Source organism: Triturus cristatus, chromosome 12 (assembly GCF_964204655.1).
Source record: "Triturus cristatus chromosome 12, aTriCri1.1, whole genome shotgun sequence".
In the NCBI taxonomy this organism is placed as follows: domain Eukaryota; kingdom Metazoa; phylum Chordata; class Amphibia; order Caudata; family Salamandridae; genus Triturus; species Triturus cristatus.
The window spans coordinates 90,287,698-90,299,263 of NC_140595.1; the positions used below are offsets into that span (position 1 = coordinate 90,287,698).

At 45.9% G+C, this 11,566-nt stretch overlaps 1 protein-coding gene across 5 annotated transcripts in view; it reads left to right on the forward strand.

Moving 5' to 3' along the window:
* Nucleotides 1-10,391, forward strand: part of FDPS (farnesyl diphosphate synthase) — a 46,190-nt gene extending 35,799 nt beyond the window's left edge. For all 5 annotated transcript variants that reach the window (XM_085639100.1, XM_085639096.1, XM_085639099.1 and 2 more), the window contains one exon: nucleotides 9,655-10,391. In XM_085639100.1, coding sequence (XP_085495226.1) covers nucleotides 9,655-9,855 — 201 coding nt within the window. In that variant the 3' untranslated portion in view covers nucleotides 9,856-10,391. The remainder of the gene's footprint in view (nucleotides 1-9,654) is intronic.
* Nucleotides 10,392-11,566: the final 1,175 nt, after the last annotated feature.

The following is an 11,566-nucleotide window of genomic DNA, read 5'->3' on the forward strand; positions in this document are numbered from 1 at the left end:
TAGGACCGGTTTCTGGCATTTCAGCCGTCTTCAGCCAGGCTTGCTTGAATCCAGTGGCAAAGTGAGCAAGGGACTCACGTCTGAGCATACCCTGCCAACTTATGGCGAACAAAGCGGTACAAAAGGGGGTGGTGATGGACGGAGCATCAGAACCAATCAAACACTCACACCCAGTCAATAGATCTGGGTTTGATCCATCACCGTTCTTTAGCCCACTCTGTCACCCCAGTTCAGACATGGCCATATGCAAATCAGTCTGACCCTGTGCCTCATGGGAACAGTCCAGCCCGAACTGCCAAGCCATGCCTTCCCTGGACCGGAAACAAGCTTCCTAGGACCGGTTTCTGGCATTTCAGCCGTCTTCAGCCAGGCTTGCTTGAATCCAGTGGCAAAGTGAGCAAGGGACTCACGTCTGAGCATACCCTGCCAACTTATGGCGAACAAAGCGGTACAAAAGGGGGTGGTGATGGACGGAGCATCAGAACCAATCAAACACTCACACCCAGTCAATGGATCTGGGTTTGATCCATCACCGTTCTTTAGCCCACTCTGTCACCCCAGTTCAGACATGGCCATATGCAAATCAGTCTGACCCTGTGCCTCATGGGAACAGTCCAGCCCGAACTGCCAAGCCATGCCTTCCCTGGACCGGAAACAAGCTTCCTAGGACCGGTTTCTGGCATTTCAGCCGTCTTCAGCCAGGCTTGCTTGAATCCAGTGGCAAAGTGAGCAAGGGACTCACGTCTGAGCATACCCTGCCAACTTATGGCGAACAAAGCGGTACAAAAGGGGGTGGTGATGGACGGAGCATCAGAACCAATCAAACACTCACACCCAGTCAATAGATCTGGGTTTGATCCATCACCGTTCTTTAGCCCACTCTGTCACCCCAGTTCAGACATGGCCATATGCAAATCAGTCTGACCCTGTGCCTCATGGGAACAGTCCAGCCCGAACTGCCAAGCCATGCCTTCCCTGGACCGGAAACAAGCTTCCTAGGACCGGTTTCTGGCATTTCAGCCGTCTTCAGCCAGGCTTGCTTGAATCCAGTGGCAAAGTGAGCAAGGGACTCACGTCTGAGCATACCCTGCCAACTTATGGCGAACAAAGCGGTACAAAAGGGGGTGGTGATGGACGGAGCATCAGAACCAATCAAACACTCACACCCAGTCAATAGATCTGGGTTTGATCCATCACCGTTCTTTAGCCCACTCTTGTCACCCCAGTTCAGACATGGCCATATGCAAATCAGTCTGACCCTGTGCCTCATGGGAACAGTCCAGCCCGAACTGCCAAGCCATGCCTTCCCTGGACCGGAAACAAGCTTCCTAGGACCGGTTTCTGGCATTTCAGCCGTCTTCAGCCAGGCTTGCTTGAATCCAGTGGCAAAGTGAGCAAGGGACTCACGTCTGAGCATACCCTGCCAACTTATGGCGAACAAAGCGGTACAAAAGGGGGTGGTGATGGACGGAGCATCAGAACCAATCAAACACTCACACCCAGTCAATAGATCTGGGTTTGATCCATCACCGTTCTTTAGCCCACTCTGTCACCCCAGTTCAGACATGGCCGGTCCTAGGAAGCTTGTTTCCGGTCCAGGGAAGGCATGGCTTGGCAGTTCGGGCTGGACTGTTCCCATGAGGCACAGGGTCAGACTGATTTGCATATGGCCATGTCTGAACTGGGGTGGCAGAGTGGGCTAAAGAACGGTGATGGATCAAACCCAGATCTGTTGACTGGGTGTGAGTGTTTGATTGGTTCTGATGCTCCGTCCATCACCACCCCCTTTTGTACCGCTTTGTTCGCCATAAGTTGGCAGGGTATGCTCAGACGTGAGTCCCTTGCTCACTTTGCCACTGGATTCAAGCAAGCCTGGCTGAAGACGGCTGAAATGCCAGAAACCGGTCCTAGGAAGCTTGTTTCCGGTCCAGGGAAGGCATGGCTTGGCAGTTCGGGCTGGACTGTTCCCATGAGGCACAGGGTCAGACTGATTTGCATATGGCCATGTCTGAACTGGGGTGGCAGAGTGGGCTAAAGAACGGTGATGGATCAAACCCAGATCTGTTGACTGGGTGTGAGTGTTTGATTGGTTCTGATGCTCCGTCCATCACCACCCCCTTTTGTACCGCTTTGTTCGCCATAAGTTGGCAGGGTATGCTCAGACGTGAGTCCCTTGCTCACTTTGCCACTGGATTCAAGCAAGCCTGGCTGAAGACGGCTGAAATGCCAGAAACCGGTCCTAGGAAGCTTGTTTCCGGTCCAGGGAAGGCATGGCTTGGCAGTTCGGGCTGGACTGTTCCCATGAGGCACAGGGTCAGACTGATTTGCATATGGCCATGTCTGAACTGGGGTGGCGGAGTGGGCTAAAGAACGGTGATGGATCAAACCCAGATCTGTTGACTGGGTGTGAGTGTTTGATTGGTTCTGATGCTCCGTCCATCACCACCCCCTTTTGTACCGCTTTGTTCGCCATAAGTTGGCAGGGTATGCTCAGACGTGAGTCCCTTGCTCACTTTGCCACTGGATTCAAGCAAGCCTGGCTGAAGACGGCTGAAATGCCAGAAACCGGTCCTAGGAAGCTTGTTTCCGGTCCAGGGAAGGCATGGCTTGGCAGTTCGGGCTGGACTGTTCCCATGAGGCACAGGGTCAGACTGATTTGCATATGGCCATGTCTGAACTGGGGTGGCAGAGTGGGCTAAAGAACGGTGATGGATCAAACCCAGATCTGTTGACTGGGTGTGAGTGTTTGATTGGTTCTGATGCTCCGTCCATCACCACCCCCTTTTGTACCTCCCCTGGATCATGGCCTCATTACTTGTGTCCTTTCACTGATTACGTTTCCAGCACAATGTTTGTTTGGTTACGTGCTCCATGAGTGCAAGGGTTTTTCATGGATTCCTCATGTATTTCTGTACACCCCCCACACGCTCCGTGCTGCTGCCTGTATATTGTGCTGCTCTCCTGCCGCCTGCTCCTTTCTCGCTTGTGTGCTTCTGCCTTGCGTGACTCCACGTGCCCTCAGTTGCTGCTGCCTCCCTGCCTTTCTTTACGGAGGACCAGGCAGCAAATTGCTTCTGGCCTGGCCACACTGCTTTAAAAGGCTTTTGACGTTTATATAATACCGATCCATCTTGGATCGGTAAATAAAATAATGGGCGAGTCCTTTCATTTGTTGTTATCATTAAAGCTTTTAGCCAGGCTGCATTAACACGTCTGGCAGCTTCTCCGTAATCCCTTTGCCTCCGAAAGCCTTATTTTATTGCATCATTGGATAAGAACTGCAAATATTTCACTTGCCTGTTTGGAGGCTTTATACAAGAACTGGGATGGTGTCACTGCCAGTTCATATAAGGAACACCACTGCTTGCTGAAGATATGTTTCTTAGAGCCTGTTTTTACAGTTCATAAATAGAAGCGGACTTTGAATAACTACATTCTCCCTTCCCCATTCTCTTAAATCCTTCTAAACCAAAGTGAACTTGGTCATTACAGCTGTAGCCAGAAGGTATTTAATACGTATTGTAGTCACTTATTTTATACACCCTGACACAAATGTAGACCGTCTGATATTTGAGGTCTTCCCAACACTATTCTTTAGTATATGAGCATCTATGCACCCTGGCTTATGTAGTGACCTACGATCGTGAGATGTGGCAGAAAATGTGCGCAAGATTAGATTAGTATATCTAAGGAGATAAATTGCTGCTAATCCTCAGTGTTGTTGATATTAAAGATTTAGGGTTCAGACAGATGTCCATGGAGACTGTCCTCCCAAGGTGAGTTAAAGCAAGTGAATGTGAGGCCTTTTGTTGGAACCCTGGGGCAGTCCCAGGTTACTGATTGCTTAAGTTCTGTAGCCATCGGATCCATTTAGGGACTTGACTCTCAGGGTGGGGAGGGTGAGCATTCAAAGCTTAATTTGCACCATTATGAGGTGCTTCGAGCCTTGGAACAGGGGAAATTCATCCGCATTTTTCCCTTTCCTGTGTGCAAACACTTGTGCTGTACCTGACGCTGATCCAAAGGGCTAAGAAATGATTTTCCCTTCTAATACCACCAGTGCACTAGAAGAACAAGACCAATTCCAGTGGCGGCCAATACAAATAAAAGTGGTGAGACGAGTGGAGGGGGCGTGTATGGAACGCTGGGGGTTAAATATAAATAAAAGACTTACCTTATGCTGCCGGCCACCTCGCGCCTCTGTGCTCCCTTGCTCCCAGCAGTCCTTGGGACACAACAGACTACCCATCCAATCCAGTTTAAATCTATATTTATTATCTTTTTGGGGAGAGATCCCTCTTACCTTAAATGCGCAGTAAAGTCATGCATGGTAAAGGCCTATGCGTGCTAAACAAATGTGTGGTGAAGGCACTGCTATGTAAAAATCGCTTTGCAAAGACTGTTCCCCCCCCCCCCCCCCCCCCCACCCTTGAATCGTCATAGCAAGGAAAAATGATAATGTTTTATTATCATTTTATTTTTCCTGTATTCACTGATCAGAAAGCAGTGGGGCGGTGTTCCTCCGCCTTAACAGAAGAGCCGCCACTGCCCAACTCTTGGGGGGAACCATAGTATTTTACTTACAAGATAGGACACTCGGGGTGAAGTGCGTTCTCTGAAGATGCAGAGCAACGTTTTAAAGAGAATTAGTAGAACAGCAATGCTAAACCAACGTCTAGAGCCAGCATGAGGCCATATTGTTGGTGCTAAAATAGACTACGATGCCACATGCGTCTTGAAGGTAGCAAGTAAAAAAATGTATGTTTTGCACAGGATCGTAAAATCGTTTCTGTCAAACATATCACCGTATCCCTCTCAGTGTTGCAAAGACCTTGGCTTCAAAAATACTTTTTCTCCTATTCCTTGGCCATTCTTAACAACTAAACTAGGTCTCTGGTGACACTTCCTGTGTTCCAAAAAGACTTGGTGAAAGTTCCATTCACACCAGTGAGTCAGTTCTGAAAGGCAGAGAAATAATCGCGACTTCCAACCTATCTGAACTGTTCCCGGCACCAATCCTTACAGACTGTCATTGATAGCATCCCCAGATATCCTGAGGTTGCTGAATGCCTCCCTCCAGAAAAGCATAGCCCCAAAGGCCTTAAAGCATACTAAAATCTCCTTTCGAAAAAACTGGCCGTGGGCTGGCATAATCCAGTCAGCTATTATCTGACCTGCAACATGACCATCAAAGGTGAGACCATGGAATAGATTCATTTCTTATGGTGTCTTGCAGCATCCTTCCAACCTTCACATTATAAAAGCCTACAAATGCACCCGAAGTTCGCCAAGTTCATCTACTGGTGGATGAATCATCGGTTGAGCCTGAATGGTCATGAAAATGGCTCATGTAGAGAAGTTTTCCTCTCAGTTGGCAACTTACCTCTGTGCATGCCACACAACTGTAAAAACCCTTAGTACTTGGATCGATTAAGACATTTCCATTAAACAGCCAATCACTGCACTTGTTAAAACAGCAACCCTTTAGGACCTGGGACTCGGGAGGATCCTTCTTTTAGTGCAGATACACAAAAGAATGTAATCGCACCCCGAGGACATAGTGAAACCTAAAGAATCCCAAACCGGTTACCTAGACTGTCTGATCCTGAATAAAGCCTATCACATCCATCTGACCCTGAAGAATGCTTCTGGTTCCAAGAGGGAGAAAAGGAACAATTCCTAGTACGATGCAAAGAGTACAGATCTTTTGAGAGCAAGATTTCAACACCTCTGCAGAAAATGGCACCACACTACACCCTCTGTTAAAACTTGGAATGCGACTGTACAAGACTTATCAACTTGACCAAAAATAAGAAGCATGAAGGTAAAACTGTCTGGCTTGAAATGCCTTGGACCCCCCATTTAATAGTCTGCCGGCAATCTGCTTACCTGGGACCTTCATAAAACTATACTGTACAATTGGGCCTTCGACCAGGCCAAACACCAGCCATTATTTCATTCACCACCCTCTAAAAGCACCACCACTCTCCTCGAAGGCCAAGATTTCTGAGACTTGAGGCCTCTCCCTACGGCTGGAGATCGCTGCATAAAGTATTCACCTTGAAATCTAATATAGGTCTTTGGCAACTTGTCTGTGCGTCCTGAGATCAACAGGATCATTAAGTGCAGTCCTCAGTAAGCTGAAAAAAGTGCTTTGCCATGGAGAGATGTGGATAAGAATTTTCCCTTCTGATGGGAACTCTACTAGAGGTTTGTGTCCAGGGGAAGACTATGAAGCGGAATGCGAGGTAACTGGAGATGCTGGTGTATGTTGGGAACTGGATGCTTTAAGAATATAGGAACAAGCATATGCAAATAAAAGAAAGACTACAAGATTAATGTGAAGGAGACCGGCCTTTGTGGTGTGAGAGCGTTTGAACTCATCTGTGGACACGAAGGTACAAGAATGATGGAAGAAAGGGTATGTAGGCTTACAAGAGGAGTGAAGAAGCTGCTGTACCACTATTGCCCTCTGGCTAACGTGAAAGTGTTTGTCCAAGCAACCAAGGAGCAGATGTCAACTATGGATTTTCAAGGACCATTGGAGATCACTGCCTTTGTCTCTGTTATTGATGTTATATTGGAAAGCATTCAACATTGGGGTTGTGAGTTGGAAGTCCATGCTTTTTTGAACAGGACTAGAAGAATTTTTTTTTTTTTTTCTCTCCCCTTTTTTCAATATGAATAAAAGACAAAAATACAATTAAACAATACACATGTACCAATACACAAAGCATAATATCTGACCATGTACCTATAGAAAGATACAAATTGTGATGAAATAAATTGTACAAAAGAGAAACTAAAAAAAAAAAAAGACACCAAACATTATAATCGCAAAAAAAACTATCCATAATACAGCAGGGAGCGGGGAAGTGACGTTGGCACTGTGTCAAGGTTCGACAATACCGGTATATTGTTTCATGATATAGTAGGGCAACAGTGGAGTAGATTGCCATGCCTAATAACAGAACTGAGGGAGCTGACCACAATGTAGGAAAGCTTTGAGGTTAATAGTTTAGTCTCGAGAGGGGGCCCGATGTACGAGAATGGGCTCCGGGGTCGGGTTCCGCAGGGGTAGGGACGACCTGAGACGCAACAAGGGCTTGTTGCAGATGGAAACGGTAGATGCACCATATATCTGGAGGTGGGAGGTTGGAGAGAGGGAGGAGAAAATCTCAGTTTGTAGACTACAGTAGGCTAAGCTGCGTGTCCATGCCGTCCTCTGGGGAATAGATTTTGCCTCCCAGTGGAGAGCTACTTCTCTTTTGGCTAACAGGACAATAGCTATGAATCGCTGCTAGCAGCACTTGATGCGGTTAACTAGACCAAGGAGGGCCAGACGTGGTGAAGGAAGCAGAGGAGCGTCCATGATAGCGGCAAGGGTCTGAAACACCTCCTTCCAAAAAGGGAGGATCCTCGCGCAGGACCAGGCCATATGGGCAAAGTCGGCATTTACCGCACCGCATTTCGGGCACTCGGAGGATTTAGATGGATCAAATTTGGCCAATTGCAGTGGGGTTATATATGTACAGTGGATACATTTTAAAAAGAAGGAGTTTGTGTCAATGATTAGGAGAGACTCTCTGAATTTGGTCGAGACAGTAAGTCCACTCTTTATCTGTCAGGGAATGTCCAATATCCTCCTCCCATTGTTGCTCGGACCCCCCTGTCTTTCACAGTTTTAAGAGACCTGCAGGATTTATAGAGCTTGGTAATTAAGTGGGAGCCGTTTGTGTCAGAGATGAGCAAAGTAAGCGGAATGAAGACTATAACAATAGTTGCCGGTCACCCCGCAAAGGAAGCATTTTGATCGACTGTTCTGCTCAGTTTCACTCCAAGGGGTTAATTCTTCAGTCAGTTGGAGAGTGTGCAGATGAGTTGCAAGGAGGATTGTTGTCCAGAGTTTCACAACAAAGCCTCTTAAATATTTCACAGTGGCTGTCTTTTCAACTTTGTAGGGTTTTTGTGCTGATGCACTGACCAGCATCAACATGGAGAATCAGCCCAGCTCTTTCTAGGTTGATGAGTGGCTCTTATGAAACAACCACTGCACAAATCCCAAGCGTTTGTGATCACAATTGCTTTTAGACCCATCCGTGAGATTCCAGCTATTCCTACACCTGATCTGCTTACCAAGTGCTATAGTATTGTGGTGGTTGTTGGAAGACCTCTCTTGTATCATTCCTGAAGCGCTCTCAGGCTGTTCATCCTATGAAAGCTTCTGTCTTGCAAAACCAAACTACACCGGCAGACCAAGTGGCCTTGCACTGTAAGCCCATTGAGGGAAGGTGATACGTTGGTAGGACAAGGAATTTCAGAAGTTTTTCCCCAATGTTTGTTACTTTTGGGTCTAGTACTGAAGACCAACCACGACCGATTCCCAAGTACTGAAAGATGGATAGTCTCTTGCGCATAAAATTAGATTATTTAAAGGGGAATTGCTTTCTTCCTGTAAGGGTAACAACCCATTCGGCAAGAGGCAAATCTGCCACAGCCATACTGCGATTGAGTATAGAGAGATAGGTCTACAAAGCAGCCCTTTGTACAGTTTCCTCATGGCCTCCAGCCTCACAAACCTGGACAGCGGGGTGATGTGGAGTAATTTGTGTACTGAGTGAAGAGCCACATGTGACCGTGTTTTATACTCCATTCAAGGCATGCTCATACATGTAAGATCTAATGCTAGAGGACGAAAAGTCGCTTGCCATGAAGTACAGTTAAGATTCGCATATTTCATAGACTCGCATGCAACGTTTCCATCGCCTCAGTAAGACTCGTGCCTGTAAAGATGTGTTTCATGGATATAGAGTTGATGATCGTTTCTGAGGACAGGCTCAAGACCTATTCAAAGATTTGCTGAGCCTTCTGTAGAGTAGGACTTTTGTGTTGTCTTGACCATGTATTGAAATGTATCCGTGATTTCAAGAGTGATGTTATTTATCTAACAAGTGATGCATAGATTTATTTAATCTCCACCATTGGCGATTGCTCGGGGCTTATCCAGGTCTTTTGTGCTCTCTACCACACTAGACAAATTCCCACCATATGCATATTTAGTCTTGGTCCTGAGCTAATCGGAGCAGTCCAGCCAGAACTGCCAAATCTGGTTCCTTTCAGAATAGAACACAAGCCAATCCAAACCTGTTTTGACCTTGTCGGTGAGTTCTAGCAGGAGTTCCGGGGCCCTGCAAGCACCGTAGCCACGTCTGGGGCGGGATTGGGCCTCACTGGTGAGACTGAACTAGATCAAAACCAGTTCAAGGTTACATGTGTTTACTTCTGCAGGGGAACTGGCCTTTTTTGTTCAGGCTGGACTGACACTGTTTGAGCAGGACCATGGTTAATTTTCAAAGGGCTGGTCTGTCTAGAATGGCACATTGAGTGGAATATGATGAAATGCAGCCTCAAGTGATCACCAGTTACTGAAATGAATCAAACAATCTTTCAAACAGTTTGTTGCAACAAAATAATCCAAGAATGAAATACTATAAAGATAGTGGTGGCGACCTCTAATTACAGTTAAGTAAACATTTTTTTTTATTTTTTTTATCTTAAACCGAAGCGTACGAAAATAAAAAAATATTCAAATTTGTTGTGAGATGACTGAGAAGTGAGACTTGGTGCCCAACTTTTACATGTTATTTTTATTAGGAAAACTATGGCCGCGACGATGCTGAGAAGATATCAAGAGTGAAGCAGTTATACGATGACCTGGATATGCGGGCTGTGTACCTGGCGTATGAGGAGCAGAGTTATAGCAACCTTCAGCAGCTTATTGAGACGCACGCCAAGAACTTGTCCAAGAACATCTTCCTGAGTCTGGCTGCCTTGATCTACAAGCGTCAGAAGTAAGACTGGTGACTGGACCCTAACATCATCTGACCTGATGCTGGTCCATTGTTGTGCTACAAGAGCCCTTCCCGCTACCCAAGCAGAAACTAGCTAGTAAAATGGAATGGGCGCTGCTTGGGCTTGTGCTCCCATGATGGCTTGGATGCTCGCAGACTGTTGTGCCGGCGGAGAACTTTACCTGCATTTTGTTTGGAGGCCGGAAGAGTAACTTTCAGTTGTTGAATGTGTTTTCATAGATCCTTAAACTGGAATCCAGGTCATTGGATGTTCTGAACTGAAAAGCAAGAACTAGTATTGTTCCCACTGCATCCTATGTGATAAGGCGCTTCAACGTGTGCTGCCACCATCTGAAAAAGGATGGGTCTGTGTTACCCATGGCACCTAGTACTCATAGTTGCAGTCTCTACCCATTGACATTATGTCGCAGGTTTCAGACACCTTTTATTTGTATAGTGTCTTAGGATCAACTGTTATTTTAAGGTTAAACTTGATAGAATCCATTGTATTAACGAAAAATAAATGTTATGTATTTTTTATTATGTTTACTAGCTACTTCTGTTTTCTGTAGCGGGAGCTCGGTTTGAGCAAGATCGTTGGTACCACCTGTCTGTCTTCTGTTAAAACGTTTGTGAACTTTGAGTGTGTACAAAATCGTGATGACTCTACATCTGAGTGCCCAGAAGATTTGTTGAGTAGGGGGTAGAGTTCGTCGATGGTTAAGCTGAGGTTAAAGCCTGTTGAGGAAATACTTAAGTTTTGCCTATGGCAAGTTACTTAAATGGGGGAAAAACTGTGAACGTGGAGTGGGTATGGAATAGCTATGCTTAATTACGCGGCAGCTTGCGTAACTTGTGCACCCACGTCTTAATATCTTTTAGGAAATGTCTGCATTTGAACACGATGCTGGGAAACCTATTGATAATTCCTTCCAAAGTGGGGTTGATATTTTTCAGGTGAGCCTGATTGAACGGCCTGGGTCAAAAAATTCCTGGCGTGCTCTCCTAAATCCAAAATCCAGTATTAGCCGCTTTTAATGATGTTTCCTTGCCCACCAGTGCATAAAGAACCGAACACTATTTTGTTATCTCCATGAAGCATGTTCTTTATCCGTGTAGACATTTTCTACTATCTGGGTCTGCAAAGCATTGATTCTGCAGTGTACCCTTCATTGGTCCTTTGTGCTTATATGAGCTGAGACAGAGACGCAGCAAGAGCTCTGGGTGTTCGCGAAATTCTTATTTGACCTGAATGCCTTCCACCATTGCTGAATAGTCCTTGGAGAGCGAAGCTTCAAAAGGATTCGTTAAATCTGTGCAATGAGACAAAATCTCAGTGCACGAACCTGCTCTTAGCCCTGTTGAAATTTTCCTTGGTCTTCGATGCCTTTATAAATGTTGGCCGCTGGCTGACACTGAATGGTGAAGTCTGTTTTACTCTCAGCTGGTAAGATGGCTTTGTTGTTTACAAGCAAAAGTAAGGTGACTCCTTTTACTGTAGCTCAAAAAAGCATAATTTGGCTATACACTAAAAAAGTGGCAGTAAAAATAGAGAAACGTAGTTCTAAAAGTTTTTTACTATACAAATGAAGGCTCAAACTTAAATTAACCGGCTGGAATGAGATCAGGATGTGGACAACCGTATAGTTTTGGGGATAAATGGTAGGCTTAATTGCTGTCTTTGTAAGGCCATTATTCTGGTTTTTATTTTCCTA